Source organism: Terrapene carolina, unplaced genomic scaffold (genome assembly GCF_002925995.2).
Source record: "Terrapene carolina triunguis isolate 2854851 unplaced genomic scaffold, T_m_triunguis-2.0 Scaffold68, whole genome shotgun sequence".
Lineage (NCBI taxonomy): Eukaryota > Metazoa > Chordata > Testudines > Emydidae > Terrapene > Terrapene triunguis.
In genome coordinates this window covers 64,041,005-64,061,762 of record NW_020664419.1, presented here as the reverse complement: position 1 = coordinate 64,061,762, position 20,758 = coordinate 64,041,005, and the positions used below count along the sequence as shown (strand labels likewise).

Here is a 20,758-nt window from a genome sequence, read left to right as displayed (position 1 = left end):
TCTAACACTGCAATAGCAGGCATAAGTGTGCTAGTTTGAATCTAGCATCACAGCTAAAAAACAGCTGTCAAGAGGTGGTGGCATGGGCTGTACAGGTCTGCCAGAACCCTGGACACGTACTTATGTTGCCTGCAACCGAGGCCAGGCTCTGTCTCTTCACTGCTATTTTTAGCCATACTAGTTAGATTAAAGATAGGGTGGGTATGCCTATCTGAGCTGCAACCACAGCTTTGATTGCAGTGCAGATGTACCCTGAGAATCAAGCCCACAGTATTTAAACAATTGTTTGCCGAAATGAAGCATGTTTAATTAATTCTGTATGTCTTGTACCCTATCATACCCTAAACAAACTTCCTTGCTCTGATTCCGTTCTCTGAAGGAAGAAACTAGTTGTAGATTTGAACTGTAACTGAAAATGTTTGATAAGCTAATTTTAATTTTTAATAATGTGCTCCATACGGTAGCTTCTTAGCATTTTAGCTCACTATAAAGACTAATTAAGCTTGAATATAACAAGCTCTTTTCAGTAAATTATAACTCGCATACCCCCATATACACCATAACTTACTATATGCCCTGCTGCATTTGATCTCTACTGATTAAAAGTTGAGTTTAATCTTTTTTTAAAAACTCAGTTTCTTGCTAAATGCATTTTTTGAAATTCGCTCCTGCCAAAAATAAGTTCACTTTATTTATATAGCTTTAAGGGTTTACATTGTCTCTAAAATACTTACTATTTTCACTATTTGTGTCACAACAATAAAAAAAGCAGAAAAATATGTAAAACATCTTCTATTTAAAATCCCTTAAACAGACATCTGCTATGAACAATAAGGTGCAATTGAAAAAAAATTACATGATTCATTCCAAATTACTAAACGTCATGTCTAGACTGCTAAAAAGAAATAGGCAGGATGACAATTTATTTTCTGTCCAGTAAAATGGTTTTATAACCTTCAGTTTGTGGCCTTACTTTTAATCCACTGTATTAAATCTACTGTATAAAATTTGGACAATATGTTCCTATGACCAAAAAACTGCTCATGCACCCGGGCCCTACGGGCAGTAACCCAGAGATTTTTTTCTGCATGTTCCTCTCACCCTTCACTCACACAGATTATATGGACAGAACTTAAGGATACGTCTACACTACAAAATTATGTCAACCTAAGTTACGGCAACTTACAGCCACCACAGTAATTAAATCGCGTGGGCATGTCCTCACTACGCTCCTTGGGTCGTGGTGTGTGTCCTCACGAGGAGCACTTGCACCAATTTAACTGTCAGTGTTTGACATTCTGGGACGGCTTCTGAAAGGCAGAAACAGTCGATGTAAACAATGCAGTATCTACACTGACACTGCATCGACCTAACTACATCAACATTGACTCTATGCCTCTTGTGGAAGTGGAGTTATTAGGTCAGTGTAGTGGGCGAGTTACATCGGTGGGAGCAACATTTTAATGTAGATGCTTACAGAATTAGGTCGACGTAAGTTGCCTTACATCAACCTAACTCTGTAGCGTAGAACAGGCCTAAGAGTCCTCAGATAAAATGTCAAAGTTCAGCCCCTCCCTTGCTATCTTTTATTAGGAGGACTCCAGAAGATAAGTGCAGCATTGATAGGGAAACCATCCTTGGGAAGACAGAAAATAGGCCATGTGCATACTGAAACTGAAAGGAAGGCTGAATGGGGAAGTAGCATTATGGATGAATGATAAGAGGGTGGGAGTAGGTCAAATCTCAGCAGAGAATTTCGGGAAAATGAAAACAAGGAGCAAAGAAGTGAGGTGAACGAACAAGAATCTGAGTGGGGGAAGGTTGTGCTGACAGAGGCAATTCAGAAGCCTCATGGGAAAAAGGGCAGGCACACCCTGGACAGCAGAGTAACTTACTTCAAGGATGACCTATGTCAACTTACAGAGCTTTTAGGGACACCAACAGTGTATGTGGAAAAACACATGAAGCTTTGAAACATTTACAGTACAGGTGACATTCTACCTGGAGGCAAAGCACTGATGGCTGGAGCGGGATGAAATTTTTTGGATGAACAGTTTATTTATCAGAAAATGCAGTTTCAGGTCTACAAACTATTTGTGAATTCAAGTAAAATTCATGGACTAATTTTGATGGAACCAAAAGAGTCAAAATGCTTTGTTAATGTCAAAATGAAACTTTTTGTTTGGACTTTTAGACAGACATTTTCACAACAGCAAGCAAAGGATTCACAAAGATGGTGTCTTTCCCCCCCATAAGCGTTAGCCCAGTGGTTAACATGCTCTTCTGGGAGGCGGGGAGACTCAGGTTCAAGTTCACATACTAACTGATGCGGAAAAGGAATTTAAACTTGGGATTCCCACATCACTGGAGAGTGCCCTAGTCACTGTGCTAAGGGATATTGTGAGATGGGGCTTTTTCACTCTCCCCTCTGGAAGCTGTTTTACTTTTTTTTTTTATTATTATTATTATTATTATTAGAGGAGCTTATATGGGAGGCCCCACCCACCCCTTCCCCGCTGCCACTTTTATTTGCTTGCTTTCGTCAAAATGCTTAGAAGTCTAAATGAAAATTTTCAGGTTAAAACTAAACATTTCCTTTTAGACGTTACCAGAATGTTTTGTGTTGAAATTTTTCATTTCGGCAACATAATCACAATGTTTTAAACTTTTTTTTTTTTTTTAATTTCTACACACTGAAAAATTTAAACAACTGTTTTTGGATCAAGCTGAAACTATTTATTTTATTTATTTTTCAAAACTCCCAGTGAACTCAAAACTCCATTATCTGCCCAACCCCAGTTGTGGACTCACTTCTTTTCAGTCCTAACATTTTCCTCACTCAGACCCAAGTAGAGAGAAGTACACAGCTGTATAGGTGGCTGCAAAGCTGAAGCATAACGTTGGCAGCAATTCCCCCTCTGCAGATTTCCCACCCGGCAACTTTCTATGAAGTAAAGGGTTCCAGAAATATTTAGGTCTTAATCCTAAAGCAAAATACTAAAATGAACTTAACCACGACACTTCCCGGTTTTCATTGTGTGAGACAGAGTGCAAAAGTCCATGATCCATTTATTACCTTACTACAAAGTAACACCTTTCACTGTAATTATCAGAGCAGTTTGAGCAATTATGATTGTCCCATTAAAGTGACAGAATACATAGAAGGTGACGTGAATATTTGGTTAGCTAAGTTTGATCCAAAACTACAACCTATTTAGTGGCTTCAATTACATACAAATTGCTGTTAATTTACAACTACATATCAAGCAAAATATTGGTTGGAACCAGAGCTATAAATTGAAAGGGGAGGGGGAGAGAGAGAGAGTGTGTGTGCGCGTAAGTGTATGTATATACACACAGACATATCAGGACACTCCCCCAGAGCATTCTGAACAAATCCAATTACTCAATAGGTCTCAAAGCTACACCTCCATAACTAGTAGCTTTTTTGTCTTTCTGAATGCAAGTCTTCCTTTGTTCTTTTCTTGGATTTGTCTCTATAATTTTGACTGTATGTACGTGTGATGCCTTCATTTTGTAAAGTTTTATTTAAAAAAATTATGATCGTCTTCTCTGTTCAGCTATCAGCACTAACTCGCCAGTAGAAATTTGGGGAGGGATTTTCAAAAGCATCTAAGGGAGCTAGGGGCTTAACTCCCTTTGAAAGTGAATGAAAGTTGGTGCCTAACTCCCTTAGCTGCTTTTCAAAATCCCATATTCGGTCATTATAACATGAGAGGATATCAAAGGTGCAGAAAGGCATAAAACTGACATAGTCAGTTTTTAATTGGACTAGTGATTGCCATTGATTTGTTTTTTTGATTTACCAGTAAAAATTGGACTAGAAAGGCAGGTCTGCTGTATAAACAAAAGGGTTTTTCAAGCAGCATTTCTTGAAATCGACTTCATATTGTTCCTAATTATTTCAGAATGGTGAAGCCAGACCAACTGTTGGAGTAGGGTGCACACATGAAGTGTAAGATCAATATATGGTGGAAAATGAAACGTATCTGTTGTTCAGAAGCCAGATAGCATCACGTTCAATTTTTGGCAAATAAGTGCCCAAATGCAGAACCCTTAGACACTGATGATGAACTAAATCATCTCAGATTTGTTTCCCTCTCCTTACAGGTTTTCTTTTGGTTTTCCTTTAGTTGTTTACTTGTTAGATCTTCACTTGGGAATTACATGCTGACTAATAACGTTCACTGGCAAATAAAAGTAGTAAATACAAGAAACTAGATACTATTAAATTGATTTTTAAAAAGTTAAAGTTGCAGATCATTAACAGTCATTTTGACATTTAAAGGTAAGTGCCAATAAGCCTTTGCAACAACCTCTTTGTATTCAAAAGTGACACAGTGAAAACAAAGGTACTATTAGTGTTTTTTCATTAGGAATGACAGTGTTTTGTGACAAGCTAGTTGAGAGACTGAGTTCTGTAAGCTGTCATACTTTAATTGATAATTTTAAGTTAGAAGTCATTGTAATAAGATGCCAAATTCATTCTAGTTCTTCTGGCAAATTGCCCTGTAGCTTTATTGAAAAAAAGAAATTACATGCCTGCTTTATTTTTGTAGCATAAGACAGAGAACTGTGGTCAGAGTAAGAATCTTTATATTTTTACAGCTTTACATGATTACTTAAAGCAGAACACAGTACTCCTTTATTCTCTGTAGTGTGGGTAAAGTGATATCTGATGAAATTCCTCGTTGTGGCAGTTTTCATGAAATGAATCTGGCAAGTTATTTTACTCAAAAACACTTCCAAAAGGATTCATTACACATCAAGTTGCTTTATGGGGACTTCCAATGCAATAATATTAAGTAAAAATAATACTTTGCATTTCCATATTGCCTTCTATCTAAGGATCTCAAGATCTGTTTAGTTTTCATTATCTGTTATATTTTAAATTAATTGCTGAAAGTGTTATAAAGTAATATTTAATATTCCAGATATGATTTATAATCAGCACTCTTATTTATATAGATAACAATTCAGTATATACAATTCAATGTCCAGTTAAGGTAATATAACTTTCTACTTCAGAAGCCAAGTGAGTCAAGTAAGAGGACAGAAACTGAATATCATGACAAATATTAAAAAACTTTAAGATTAACAGCTGATTGTCTGCAATTTCAAGGTAGTCACATGAAAAGTGAAGCAATTTATCTAAGCCTAAAGTGTGTGAACTTGTGGTTTTCTGTTGCATCTTAAAAAGTTAAAACTGATTGGTTTGTTACAATCGCTGTCTGATGTGGCTCTAAGTGGTGGGAGTGATCACACCATGCAAACAAAATCTGTGTTTATTTTTGTGGAAATGAACTAAAACAATTAAAAAATAATTTACCTGAAAGTACATTATTATAGTAATATGTGATACAACGGGTCCCTGGTATACGTTGGGCTTGTGTTCTTGAGAAGGGCGACGGACACCAAAACGACATATACCGCGGACCCACTGGTAGAGCAGTGGTATAGGCAGGAGGGGACACTTGGGTGAGCGGTGGAGGGGTAGGAGTGATCTAGCCAGGGGCTCCTGGAAAAATGCGTCCCTGCACCACCACCCGCTCCGCCCCCCCGCCCAGTGCTCGGGGCTTGCCCTACTCAGCCAGGTGCTCCTACCGGGAGGGGAGCAGGGTCAGGGTGCGGGGGCTTGCGCGCTCCAGCCAGGGAGCAGGGGTAGGGGGCTTGGAAGCCCCTGTAACCTGACAACTCCCTGGCAGGAGAGTCGAGTGAGCGGAGCGGGTCAATCCCCCAACCCCGCTCCACGACTGGAGCGCCAGAACTAGGCAAACCCCGGTACCCCGACCCCGCTCCCCAGCTGGAGCGCCGGGCGGGCGGTGTGGGGCAAGCACTGGGGCGGGAGCAGAGCCGGGACTGGGGAGGGGTGGGCCTGTATGTTAAGTGGGTGGGCTGCGGCCCACCTGTGGCTACACATAGCTGTTGCTCATCAATAGGGGAACGTGTTCCGATTCATGTCGTTCCCGATCCGCATATCCGTCGCTTGCAACTTATAGTACTGCAAACGACGGATATGCGGATTGGGACAGATGTGTATCGGAACACGTTCCTCTATTGATGAGCGATGGATATGCAAAACAACGGATAAGGGGGAGATGTATATCCCCCCGTAGTAAGAGAAAATGGCTCCATGTGTCCCACTGTGTCTTTTTTGTGTTTACAAGTGGAATTTCACCCCATATCTGTTGTAAAAATACAGGACATACAGTAGCGTATGAATAATAAAGCTGTTTGTGCAATCTCTTCTCAAATACAGCTGAGCAAGAGGTTTGCAAATAATCCCTAACAAATGTCAGAATGCTCTTTTATAGTAATAGTTTTCCAGGATATCTGCATTTCATATACTAAAGCGTTCACAGTATCATTTTTCTGTTTAGCCATAGCATGCAACTGATTTTAAATATTTCTAGCCTCTCTTTTATACAATGCAAGATTTATAACTTAAAGCAGCTTACAGAATGTGAGCCAAGTTAATTCCAGGCCAAAAGAATTTTGTAGTTAAATTTCTCCACTGATATCAAAAGGCATTCCCGTTTGTATATTTTAACCTGACAAAGAAAGGGACCTGAAATTTCTTTTAAAATTGATTGATTTTGAAGGGGAAAGGGGAACAAAGATACTGTGTGCAGCACATTATTTCATAAAGGTGATTTTTTAGTAACAGTGCTGAATGCAAGGTAGTTCATCATGCTTTTCAGATACAAATCAAAGAGCCTTCTATAGCTTTATAGAATGTGCATTGTGCTTAAAATTTTTACTGTGTAGCCTCCATTCCTTTCCATATTGTATCTGGAAATAATAATCATCAAATTGCATAAAGCAACATTATCCAGCTGATGTGTATTCATTTGCTTTAAAGAGGATTTGATCTACACGTCTGCTTCCATTTTCACAACAAAGCCACATAATACTACAGCCAGTCATTTAGTACAATAATCAGATAAAACAGACTTGAAATTCTCTTTCCCTTGAGTTGCACAAACATTTTCTATTTGGTTCACACTGTTTTATGTTGTATAGATCATCCATTGCAGATTCTCAGTATGTTCTGAGGTAAAATAATTTGCCCAAAACATTCTAATATCCAGCATTCATTCTTCTCTCTACCTTTTATACCAGATGTTTAATTTCTACACTTACAGATGAGGAGGTTACTTATCTGTAATTGGAGGTTCTTCGAGATGCGTGGTCCTTCTCTGTATTCCACTGAGGCTTTACGGATGTGCACCATGCGTTCAGAGCTAGAGATTTTTCTTGTAGCAGTGTCCATTGATCCGCACATGTGTCCTTGGCTCACCTCATGGTTCTGTCTGAGGTGATAAAAGCTGGGGCAGACTGACCGCGTCTCCAGTTCCTTCTCCATTGCAAATCCAACAGATCCGCAGCAGAGGGGAAGGAGGGTGAGAAGTGGAATACAGATAGGGACCACACATGTCGAAGAACCTCCAGCTACAGGTAAGTAACCTCCTCTTCTTCTTTGAGTGATGGCCCCTACCGTATTCCACTGAGGGTGATTAACAAGCAGTATCTAAGTCGGAAGAGGGTGCAAGGATGAGAATGGTTGAGCGGAGGACAGCCGTGCCGAATGAGGCATCCGTCGCAGAGTCCTGCACCAAGGCACAATGTGTGGCAAAGGTATGTACTGAACTCCATGTGGCCATGCTACATATATCCTGAAGCAGCACATCATGGAGGATGGCTGTGGTCGAAGCAGTAGAGGCAGTATTGATCTTGCTCGCTGACTGAGAAGGAATGTGGGCAGGAGGTGCAGATTTTAACGCCTGGGTCCAGTACCCGCACGTGGGTACGGTAGTAGGAGAAGAGGGGGTATTCACGGGGATCCCCAAAAGGGCCAGCAGGATGGATCTGGAGGGTGCTGAGGAGGGCCTCATGGTGCAGGAAACCACTGGCTCTGCAGTGGCTGGAGTGGAGGATACTGCCATGATGTAGAAGGCCTCCGTTGGTACTCGTAGTGGCAGGAAAAGATGGATGGTCCCTGACATTCATTCAAGTCCTCCGAGCACGAAAACTCGGAGGCTGGTTCACTGGTGGAATCGGCAGAATTGTGTACACCGTCAGAGTGGGGGGTGAGCAGTGGCTCAAATGTGGCATGTCTGGTGCCAGAGATAATGTCTTCCTGTGGAGACCTTGGCTCTCCCAGGGCAAACACTTATTGGAGCTCTGGTGCTTTTCCCAACTTCCCCGGGGTAAAGTCCTTGGAACTGGAGCAACAGTCCTACCCAGAGCGGATGATTCTCTGGCTCTCAGGGATGCTGATGTTGACTGTGTGTGCAGGTTCGCACTTGATACCAGTGGATCCATTGATTTATGTGGCTTCTTTTTGTGTTTGTGTGCTTTAGTGCAGTCCGTCCCCATGACTGGAACTCATGGAAGGAGTCTCTCCCTTCTTAGGCTTAGAGGAAGACTTAAAACCTTACCTCCTGACTAGGCCCTGGCACAGGGATCACAATGGTGGTACTGCCAGTGCCTGCCTCGGATTTTGGAATTAGAGGTGCACTCCTGGCAGCCTCAGGCCAATGTATGGGGGGGGGGGGAGGGAGAGGGAGGTTGTTTGGCCAGGGTCCGAATGAGGTCTCATAGCGACTTCCATGAGGTGCTTCCATAGCAGAGAGCCTGGCATTCTCAGGTATGACTTGGGAAGGAGTGGCAGATACTGCACCTGGATGAAATATGGGCTTCTCCCAAGCAGTAGAGGCAGTATTGATCTTCCTTGTTAAAACTCTCCAAAAAAGGAGCACCAATCCTGCTCCTAAAACTACTAAAGATTACGATAAAAACAATAAAAACGGTAAAAATGTAAAACTAATTATGAACAATTGTATATTTTTAAAGTGCATCACATGTAAGAGGACACTAATAGTTCCAACCCAGATGATGCGGCGGTGAGAAGGAACTGGAGATGCAGTCTATCCGCCTTGCCCTTTATCACCTCGGATGAAACCATGAGGCGAGCCAAGGGCACATGCACAGACCAACGGACACTAGTGCTTAAAAAATCTCCAGCTCTGGATGCGTGATGCAGATGTGTAAACTCTCAGTGGAATACAATAGGGGCCTTTACTCAAGGAAGAATTTAATGTTATAGATCTTTGACTGATTATGTTAGACAATATTTTAACACTTTTTAAACAAGACTCTCAGAGATTTTAGGCACAGTGGCACTCAAACTTGTATGTTTACATCCTAAGAGACATGAAAGGCTCAAAAAGAAAAACAAAATTTGCAATACGGCTTTTTAACCTCAATGTTTGGCTTAAATAATATCTAGCAGTAACGGATCATAATTTAAGCATGAAAAAGCAGTGGCAATCAAAGGTATATCAGTGACTGCAGTGATATTGGATTTTCCAGCCAGTATCTTTCATAAGCATTACATTCACTTAAAAATACTTAAAACTAGAAGCATTAAGTAAAAATTAAACAGGTGTTAATAAAATGTGTTTGTTGATTCTTTGTTCAAATGATAAAATATTATTAAAATGTGCGATCCCAGAGAAAGTAGAACAGAAATTTAACTCTATTAATATGGTAAACTGAATTTTTGAGAAAATCTGACTCAATTTCTACTTTCTTTCTGAACATGGTAAGTTTATGTCTAGGCAGATCTAGTTATACATTCTGTCCAGTGGCTAATATTTATAAAGATGTGATGTTGGCAAATCCCAGCAATTATAATTATTTTCACAGAATGTATTCTCTTTAGTTTCATAAGCTGTATGTAATATTTTATTTAACACATTTTTGAAGTCCATATAAAATGGAACTTGCAAACTACTTAGGAATAGCTAGTTATGGCTGAACTGCCAGTAAAAATGACACCAGAAGTGATAAATATGAGTGAATTGGGAAAATGAAGTTATCTATTTATCCTAGGAAAAGCATATATGCTACTTAAGTTTAAAGACTATAGGTCACGGTGAGTTCACGTAATTATAATCTTTTTGGCAACATATGGCCTTGACATGTCTATACAACCACTTGCATTTCTCTGCTAAAGAAATGAGGGGGGGGGGGAACAGAAAAAGTTTGGATAGACATTTTCAAGGAAAAGGTTTGAGGAAAACATTGTTACTGGCACAAAGCAACAATGTAATTTTAAAGCAGTACAAAAATAACCATTAAGATTTTCGATTACTATGGCATAGTAAAGTTCTATTTTAACAAAACCAATTAAGCATTAAGAATTTTAAATGGTTGTAGCTATTTTAAAATTACAATTCATTCTTTACTTTTGAGGTCATACTTAGAATTCAGCACTGATGTTAAACACATACAAACCACTAAAATGAAAAAGTTATATTACTGAAAACAAGAAAAAGGATATCATTCCAAAACCAGAAAAACCATGTCACATACATCCAGAATTTAGTTGCCAGGTATATTCCAAGAGGCAGTGCACTATGCATAGAGTGATCAAAGAATGATCTGTAAAACAACAGAAGTGATGTCATCACACAGTATGTTCTTTCATAAGTCATTTAAATTCAGTATCAGCACACATGAAAAACCTCCTTTTATGTAACACATTAAATAACAATTATATCTCCATATACTGTTAGTAAAAGATTTTGCTTCTGGAAGTCTTCAGAGCCTGTAGAAGTCCCATTTTTCAAGTTGCCCTTATGCAGAAGGATGTATGAGAGGCAGTTAATGTCACTCCTCAGATGGTCAAAGTGGCAACAATGGTGTAATATAAGACACAAGGGAATCAGGGCTGATATGAATCTTTAATCAAACATAACATTAATGTTTTATTCTATCCCTAGGTCAATACATAAACTCTTACAAAACCAATTTTAAACCTAGTCTAAAATAAGATGTTAACAGTTGGACTCAATCTGCAGAATAAGTCTTGACTCAAATGACTGGTCCCCATTTTCCTCTATGTTTATAGACATCATATCATTTCCTGTTCATAGATTCCAAGACCAAAAGAGACCACTGTGATAATTTAGTCTGACCTTCTACATAACAGAGGTCATAGAACTTCTCCAAAATAATTTTGGGGCATATCTTTTAGAAAAACATCCAATCTTGATTTTAAAATTGCCAATGATGGAGAATCCACGACAACCCTTAAACTGTTCCAATGGTTAATTATCCTCACTGTTAAAAAATTATGCCTTATTTCCAGTCTGAAGTTCCAGCTATTGGATTGTGCTATATCTTTCTCTGCTAGATGCAAGAGCTCATTATCAAATATTTTTCCCCATGTAGGTATTGACAGACTATGACCCAGTCACCTCTTAATCTTCTCACTGTTAAGCTAAATAGATACAGCTCTTGGAGTCTATTACTATAAGGAACGTTTTCTAATCCTTTAATCATTCTCGTGGCTCCTCTCTCAACCCTCTCCAATTTATCAACATCCTCCTTGAATTGTGGGTACCAGAACTGGACACAATCCAGCAGGGGTCCCACCAATGACAAATACAGCTCCTACTTGGGATTCCCGTTTATGCATCCAAGGATTGCATTAGCCCTTTTGGCCAGAGAATCACACTGTGAGCTCATGTTCAACTGATTATCCACCACAACCCCTTAATCTTTTTCAGAGTCACTGCTTTCAAGGAGAGAGTCCCCTATCATGTAAGTATGGCCTGCATTCTTTGTTTCTAGAGAGAGATATTTACATTTAGACATATTAAAATACATGTTGTTTGCTTATGCCCATCTTACCAATGACCTGTTCTCATTATTTACCTGTCAAGGCTGATCCCCACTTTGAACCTTAGGGTACAAATGTAGGGGCCTGCATAAAAACTTCTAAGCTTATCTACCAGCTTAGCTTTGGTCCGCTGCCACCATCACAAGAATTCCCTCCCTGGGAAGCCTTGAGAAACCTTTCACCAATTCCCTGGTGAACACAGATCCAAACCCCCTTGGATCTTAAAACAAGGAGAAATTAACCATCCCCCCTCCTTCCTCTCACCCTCCTTTCACCAACTCCTGGTGAATACAGATCCAAACCCCCTTGGATCTTAAAACAAGGAGAAATCAATCTGGTTCTTAAAAAAGAAGGCTTTTAATTAAAGAAAAAGGTAAAAATCATCTCTGTAAAATCAGTATGGAAAATAACTTTACAGGGTAATCAAACTTAAAGAGCTCAGAGGACCCCCCTCTGTCTTAGGTTCAAAGTACAGCAAACAAAGATACACACTCTGGTAAAAAGGTACATTTACAAGTTGAGAAAACAAAGTAAATCTAAGACGCCTTGTCTGTCTTTTTACTTACTAGTTTGAAATAGGAGAGACTTGTTTAGAAAGATGGGGAGAACCTGGATTGATGTCTGGTCCCTCTCAGTCCCAAGAGCGAACCACCCCTTAAAACAAAGAGCACACACAAAAGCCTTCCCCCCCCCCAAGATTTGAAAGTATCTTGCCCCCTTATTGGTCCTTCGGGTCAGGTGTCAGCCAGGTTACCCGAGCCTCTTAACCCTTTACAGGTAAAAGGATTTGGAGTCTCTGTACACAGAGAGCTGTTACCCTTCCCTTTATAGTTATGACATTACCACTCCCACAATTTTTGTGTCATCTGCAAACTTTAACAGTGATGATGTTTTCTTCTAGGTCATTGATAAAAATGTTAAATAACATATGGCCAAAAACTGATCCCCGTGGGACCCCACTAGAAAACATACCCACTCAATGATGATTTCCCATTTACAATTATATTTTGAGACCTATCAGTTAGCCACCTGAATTTTATAAATTACATGTGTAATCAGTGATTAGGCTCTTCACTTTTTACCACAGAAACATCAATTAAAAAAAATAAAGAGGCATTCAGTCTTCTGTATAATCAACAAAAATCTTTGACTTGATTATTTTGAAGTTGCTCACACAAATGTCATGTTGCCTTAATCAGTGACTCAAAATATTTTTAGTAGGATAACATGCTTAGATTATAATACAATACTTCATATGCCACTAACACACCATTTTAGAACTGTTGATGAAATGGAGAAGTCTTAACAAATGTTTACTCTAAAGCCACATGCTGACAGCAGCTAGAAATCACTGCTAAAGAGCTCACTCAGCAATATTCACATTACTGTTATTTTAATAGAGTTTGAAGTGAATTCCTAGCCAAGAGCATGGATAGCAGTTGTGAATTACATTTACACAAGAGATTCCAATGTCAGAGGTATTCAAGAAACCCATATAACACAATATATATATATTTAAAACTATCTAAAAAAGGAAACATATATGCCTTGTTTTCCTCAGTCTATAGTTATAACAAAAATGTCCGTTTTCTTCTATCTCTTGCTTTTCTTTCATTACAGCTTCAGGCAGAGATTCTTAACGGAAATATTATCAGAAGGAAAACAGTTAAGTCAGTTTTCCATTTCATTTAATTCACTTATTTCTATGACAGGAAGCTAGTTCTTCAATTAAGCCAAAAAGAAATTTAAACACTGCATATAAGCCAGCTAATAATTCTCAAGAGCTGTCCTGAATTCCAGCTAAGAATATCTATGAAAACATTTACCATTGGAAAACAATCTCAACTATACATATTGTGACAGGGTCAGGCCAGATGGCTACAAGAGAGTGGTTGAAGGTAGTTATATTAGTTCCAGGTTAAGCAGGTCCCTTTTCCCTGGGTAAGATAACAGGGACTATTCCAGAACACTCAGGAATTTTCTAGAACTAATTAAGGCAGGCAGGCTAATTAGGACACCTGTAGCCAATTGGGAAGCTGCTAGAATTAATTACGGCTAATCAGGTTTAAAAAGGCTCTCACTCCAGTTAGTGAGGTGTGTGTAAGGAGCTGGGAGTGAAAGGACATGCTGCTGGAGGACTGAGGAGTACCAGCGTTAACAGACATCAGGAGGAAGGTCCTGTGGTGAGGACAAAGAAGGTGTTGGGAGGAGGTCATGGGGAAGTAGCCCAGGGAATTGTAGCTGTCGCGCAGCTGTTCCAGAAGGCATCTAGACAGCTGCAGTCCACAGGGCCCTGGGCTGGAACCCGGGATAGAGGGCGAGCCTGGGTTCCCCACAAACCTCCCAACTCCTGATCCAACACAGGAGGTTCCACCGGAGGGGAAGGTCTCTGGGCTGTTCCTTGACCCACATGGTGGATCAGCAGAAACTGCTGGGATTGTTCTTACTCTTTTTCCCCATACTGGCCAGCGATGAGGTTATCTAAGTGAACAACGAAAGTGGCCAAACTGAGGGTTACTGTGAATCTCTGAGGCAAGCAAAATCCGCCAATAAGCGCAGGACCCACCAAGGTAGAGGAGGAACTTTATCACAATATAAAATGATGGAGTCTAAATTAGCTGTTACCACTCAAGAAAGAGATCTTGGAGTCATTGTGGATGGTTCTCTGAAAACATCCTCTGAATGTGCAGTAGCAATCAAAAAAGCGAACAGAATGTTGGAAATCATTAAGAAAGGGATAGATAGTAAGACAGAAAATATCATATTGCCTCTATATAAATCCATGGAATGCCCACATTTTGAATACTGCATGCAGATGTGGTTGCTCCATCTCAAAAAAGATATATTGGAATTGGAAAAGGTTCAGAAAAGGGCAACAAAAATGATTAGGGGCATGGAACAGCTTCCATATGAGGAGAGATTAATAAAGCTGAGACTTTTCAGCTTGGAAAAGAGATGACTAAAGGGGGATATGATAGAGGTCTATAAAATCATGGCTGGTGTGGAGAAAGTAAATAAGGAAGTGTTATTTATTCCCCCTCATAACACAAGAACTAGGGGTCACCAAATGAAATGAATAAGCAGTAGGTTTAAAACAAATAAAGTATTTCTTCACACAACGCACAGTCAACCTTTGGAACTCTTTGCCAGAGGACATTGTGAAGGCCAAGACTATAAACAGGGTTCAAAAAAGAACTAGATAAATTCATTGAGGATAGGTCCATCAATGGCTATTAGCCAGCATGGGCAGGGATGGTATCCCTAGCCTCTTTTGCCAGAAGATGGGAATAGGTGACAGGGGATGGATCACTTGATAATTACCCGTTCTGTTCAGTCCCTCTGTGGCACCTGGCATTGGCCACTATCGGATGACAGGATACTGGGCTAGATGGACCTTTGGTCTGACCCACTATGACCATTTTTATGTTCTTATGAAATTTTTTTAGCCTACCTGTCACAGAATCGGTCAGTCACTGGGAAGTGGGCCATTCTAGGACACACCTCAAGGTTCCTCTCCACAATCCTGAACAACTTAAACAACCTTCCTGATGACGTCATTAGGCCTATATATATATGAACCAGAGTTCTTCCATGTTTAAACTCTGTCCTTCCATGTTTAACTCTAGTCGGCCTCAAGAGCCAAGGACAGGAATTGGAATGTGTAAATAGCCAGTTACCTATTACGACCTTGCTCATAACCAGGTCCTAAGCAATAATGATGAGGTTTGCATGTTTCTAGCTGGAGGAGGGGTAGTAAACTAAGGATAAACAGAACCAAATGATTGTTTAGAGGAATGTTACTAACAAGCTAGATTTATAGCCCTAGAATGATTTAACGGCTTAAATGTATAAGCATGCCTTCAGTAGAGCGGGGAGGGGGAGTAGAGGTGGGAGGGTAGAGGGGGAGAGAAGGGGGGGCTTAGTTGTAAAGTATAAGAAGAGAGAAGCTATTTTTTTACTGGTGTGCTCGATTTGACACTTGCCTGTCTCCTTGCACCACTTTGAGATCTCAAATAAACTTTGATTGTTTCTCCACCCCGGTGTGTTTATTGGCGCGAAGCACGCCGGGCAACGAACCCCCCGACTGTTGCTGTCCTCGGGCCTCTGTGCCTGCAACATTCCCACATCCTGCCTTCCATCAGACCCACATAAAATAGTCACCTTCCTCCAATGTTCCCTCTAACTTTTTCCATCCACGTGCAGAATGAATTTTGTTATGTGCACCATATCGAGGTAATGTGCGGATGTGTGCCACCAGTAGAAACAAAAAACCTAGATATATATTTTAAAAAAGTTACCATAGGGATAATTACTCCAGCCAGGAGAGGTTAGGCATTTTAGAACTCACTACTCAAACAATTAAATTTAAGTGTAAGAGAAATAAAAATTATGAAATGCACAGATCAGTCAATTAATTAAAAGAACACACTTTGAAAGAAGTATCAAGAAGTAACAACAATAACAATACAAGTTTGTGTTGGGAGGTGAGTGAGAGTCAGAGACATACTGTGTGTGTGTGTGTGTGTGTGTGTGTGTGTGTGTGTGTATATGTGTGTGTGTGTGTGTGTGTGTGTGTGTGTGTGTGAGACAGAGAGACAGTGTGTGTATGTGTGACAGACATACTGTGTGTGAGAGACCGACAGACATGCATTGCCCCTTTAAGTAGATTGGCACTTACCAGGCTGAAGCCTGCTTGTTCAGACAAAGCAGCAGCCACCAGCAAGCTCCCTCTGTCCCACTCCTGAGCCCTGTCGTGTCCTGTTCCCCAGCTCTGTGGAGATGGGGTACGGGGCGGGGGGACACCCTGACATCAGCACCCCCCTCCTACTCCCCGACTCTGGACAGCAAGCAGGAGGTTCCTGGGAGCAGCTGGCCAGGGGCTCTAATGCAGAGGGCAGGAGCAGCACTGCAGTGAGGGGAAAGGCACCTGAAGTGCGTGGCACTTGATAGACTGCTGAACGGCCACGCAGCTTAGAGGGAACTTAGCCATCATCCACATCACACACTTACACCAAGGGGATTCCCTGGTGGGGATACTCATCTTTAGAAAAATCTTGCTTTATGATTAAAAGGGAAAAGGAAGATTAGTTTCCCTCCTCCCCCCAAAAAATTTACTTCTGGGGTGCTTTATAATCAGTTTGTAAACTGCTAGGTTTCCCTCTTGAAATTAGCATGCTTCAATCAGAGTTCTGATACAGAAATAAAACAGACACTAGGACTGAGGAACCCTATAAGTCTCAAAGGCAACTTTGGAGAGAATGAGAAGCTTACTGATGTGGCAACTGTGAAAAGTAAAAACTACTTTTTCATAAGTAATTATTACATGAATGCTAAATATATCTAGCACAGTACGTGTCCTACAAACTACCTACAGGATAGACTGAAAGGGCTTCCAAACATCTTTCTTAGGAAAACCAGCTACACATGTGTTTGCTAAACTTTCCTGAATACTTACTTACAGATTGATCTGGGAGTTTGTTTTTAAGTTAAGAATTTAGAATGCTATGTAAGCTTATCTAGACACCACCACAGGATTCAGATAAATATTGTAGCAGTAATATTATATTGTAGCCATCCAATAAAATATTCTTTCCTTAAAAAATAAACAAGGAAGCTAAATACAAACAGGTTAATTTAATAACATTACAATTATAATGAATCAATAGAAAGTAAGGACTTCAAATGTAAAGGTATTTTGTACCCAAAATTTACATTGAGAGTTTTCTGTTCTAATTTGGTAACCTGTTTGCTCTATGGTATTGAGACAAAATTGGTGTATCAAACCTGTATTAAACCTGAAAACTAACAAAATAATTTAAGTCTAAAGAAAAAACCCCTTATAATTATTTGGATTAATTAATTCTAGTTGTAATTTCCCATCATTTTAAGTGCCTGTGAAACATATAGTATGGCAGCATTAATATTACAGAACACATTAACTTCTCTTCTTACAGTATATAAGAACCACTGATAATTATATAAAAAGGCAAAGAAACATGTAACAATAATAACTTGGTATACACCTGGTTTGAACTTTAACCCAATCACCAATTCTCACATCCTTTCAACCTAACTCATTTACATATCCACCAGCCTACTCCCACAAGCTCACTCACCTGTTTACCAAGACACCCAGTAAGAACAATCCCAGGTTCTGTTCCACTATCTTGCTGTCCGACCATCACCACTTTATCACCAAAACATTTCTGTCAGCTGCTAATACCCACCCTTCAATGGCTAACAGAATATTCTTTATTACCACTCCTGTACCCAGAATGGGAGAAAGAAACTTGTACTACATCCTTGACTTACACAATTATGTTTCTCTTACAGTCAACTGTTATCCATGCATTAACTTGCTTTTCTTCTCAGTTTGTCTCAGATTCTCACTAGAAAGACAAGGTGGGTGAGGCAATATCTTTTATTAAGAGACAAACTTTCTCTTTACCAACAGAAGTTGGCCCTATAAAAGATATTACCTCACTCACCCTTGTTTCGCTAATATCCTGGGACCAATATGGCTACAATAACACTGCAAACAACAACAGATCATATCCTTACTGTTATTTAAATTTGTTTTTAAAAAGAGAGGTTACTTACCAGTAACTGCTGTTCTTTGAGAGTGTCGCCTCTGTGTATTCACACTTGTGGGATTGGCACCTCTAGTCCAAGATAGGGGAGTCTACCAATGTCACTGGGTCTTTACTGACCCTGAAGCAGAACTGGAAATAATGGGTGTTGTCCTTGGTAATAATGAGACCTAATTGGGACTTACTCCCTTTGTATAACAAATACTGCCAGACTTATACCCAAGACATTTGTGCTGCTGAACAAAAATTCTGTTCAAATAATCTACCTGGACATAGTTTTTCTCTGGCAAATAAGTTTTGGTCTTGAACAAGGGAGAGAGTCTTGCAGGTTAGGCAACCAGCTTTCAACTCCAGAACCATGATGTGCAGACAACTCCTAGAGAGTCCACAAACCTTGAAAAGACTGAAAAACAAGAAGAACATGCCAGTCCACTATGTGGAAATAACACACTAAAGGTAAAGGAGGTGAGACGAGAATCCCCCTAATAAGCTTGTGCTACTTTCACCTTTTGCATTTTCTATGAACCGAGACATAAATGGGTCAGGTGTAAGTAGAAGAAGAAGCAGTACCTTTGCTATCAGTCTTATGGAGTTACAGACATAGCCTGGATGGCAGTATCACCCAGTTACATTGTTACGGAACACGTCTGTGGATCAAAGTCTAGATACTAGTGGAATCAGGAGCTCATTGCCACTTACACTATATACCAAACCACTTCAGGCAAGTGGCTTATCAGAGTCAATCTGCTGAAACCTCAACACCAAACTCAGTCAATCTAAATGGATCCAAAGACCAGGTAGATCTTAGGGGAGGGCAAGCAGTGGTTGCCGTGGGTGCCAACTTTTGGGGGTGCCTCATCACTACGCCTGTTCCTTCCCCCCCCCCCCCACCGCCAGCTGCTCAGGGGGCACCAAAAACATTTACTGTCCTGAGGGGAAAAATATCTAGGACCAGCCCTGCTGAGGACCTAATGTCATTTATACTAGTACTGGATCACTTCACTGAGAAGTTCACCAGAGTCCAGGATGCTGGATTCTAGGCACTGGACTCGGTCAATATGGAGGATCCAGAGATCTGAATATGCACTGAACCACTCCTAGTTCTCTAGTCTATGATGCCAAAATTTTGGTGCCAGCGCCAACACTTCAGCACCAAATTAGGTAGACCAGTCCAGATCTGTGGACTCTGGTACTCTGAAGGTGCCAGAATGTTGGTACCGAATTATGCCAATCCAGCCAGAGCCATATCTAAGAGACTGAGACCAAGGCACTGAATTAGATCAATCTGGAGGAATCCGGGGATCTCGGTGCCAGGTTGATGGTTTAAGAATCTTGGAAATGACTCTGTCAGCCAATTAAGACTGAGGACTTGGAAAATATGTAAGCCAGACACAGAGACACTTAGGCTAGCACATTGTCAGACTTAGCTGACCAGGCCTGAGGAATCTCCTTTAGCAGTAGGAATGTGTGAGGCAGCCCTCGTGGTCCACATAGTTCTAGATGACACCTATGCAAGACGAATACCATTTCTTCTTTGTTCTTTTAAATGAAGAAACCCATAGTGACAATTTAACTAAAACAAAAACAGCCCTGAAAGAGAAGAAAAGCTCTGAGAAAAGAAGCGAGGATGCTGCATGTGACCCAAACTCACGACCTCTTTGGCAGTTAAGAAGGAACTGAGGGACAGTTTTATACCTTTGAAATCCTCCACATGGGGAGAAAGAGGAAGAAGAAAGTGGCCACAGAGGACACTGGGTCACCCAGTGCCAGGGAGCACCAAGCTCACATGTGGGAATATGCAGAGGCTACTCAAAGAATATAATGTATAGTACTGAGAAGTAGATTAAGAGTCAAACAATCCATATGCTTTGCAAGTCCTCTGGAGAGCTATGGAGGATACTGATATTTACAGTAATTATTCAAAACATAGTACATAATTCTTTTAGTGACAGATTTAAGACAACTGATTTAAAATAACTAATAAAAATAACCTCTTCTGGCCACAGCAATAATTCCTGATGTTGTATCCCACTTTGTATCAGTTTCTGAATGACTTTCTAACTGTCTCAGAATTTTAATTCTGAACAGTAATTAATTTTTATTAACCTATTTACAATTCTACCTTACTCCTCCTAGCCCTCTCTAATAACGTTCCTCTTGACTGTTCCATTCAGTTTACACCAATGGTTTAAAAGACATTCAGCACCCTCCCTCTGGAGACTGAATGTTTCTCTGCTCCTAGCCTTATTAGCTCAGCGCCTTTCATCTAAAATTAATTCAAAGGCTATATTTCTGAGATGACAGAGCATTAGAAAGCCAAATCACACAGACCTTTTTCTGAAATGTAACAGTGATAAAACAGAAGTTCTTGCAAAGAATGCTATATATCCAAAAGATGTATATAGATCTGTCAAAGAAATCTAGTACAACTTTTATTAAGTAAATGAACAAGACA

The 20,758-nt window shown here is 40.2% G+C and overlaps 1 protein-coding gene across 1 annotated transcript in view; it reads right to left on the bottom strand.

Moving 5' to 3' along the window:
* ZDHHC17 (zinc finger DHHC-type containing 17) overlaps positions 1-20,758 on the bottom strand; it is a 127,260-nt gene that overhangs the window by 36,502 nt on the left and 70,000 nt on the right. Inside the window, exon 9 of the mRNA XM_026648817.1 lies at positions 10,370-10,470. Coding sequence (XP_026504602.1) covers positions 10,370-10,470 — 101 coding nt within the window. The remainder of the gene's footprint in view (positions 1-10,369; positions 10,471-20,758) is intronic.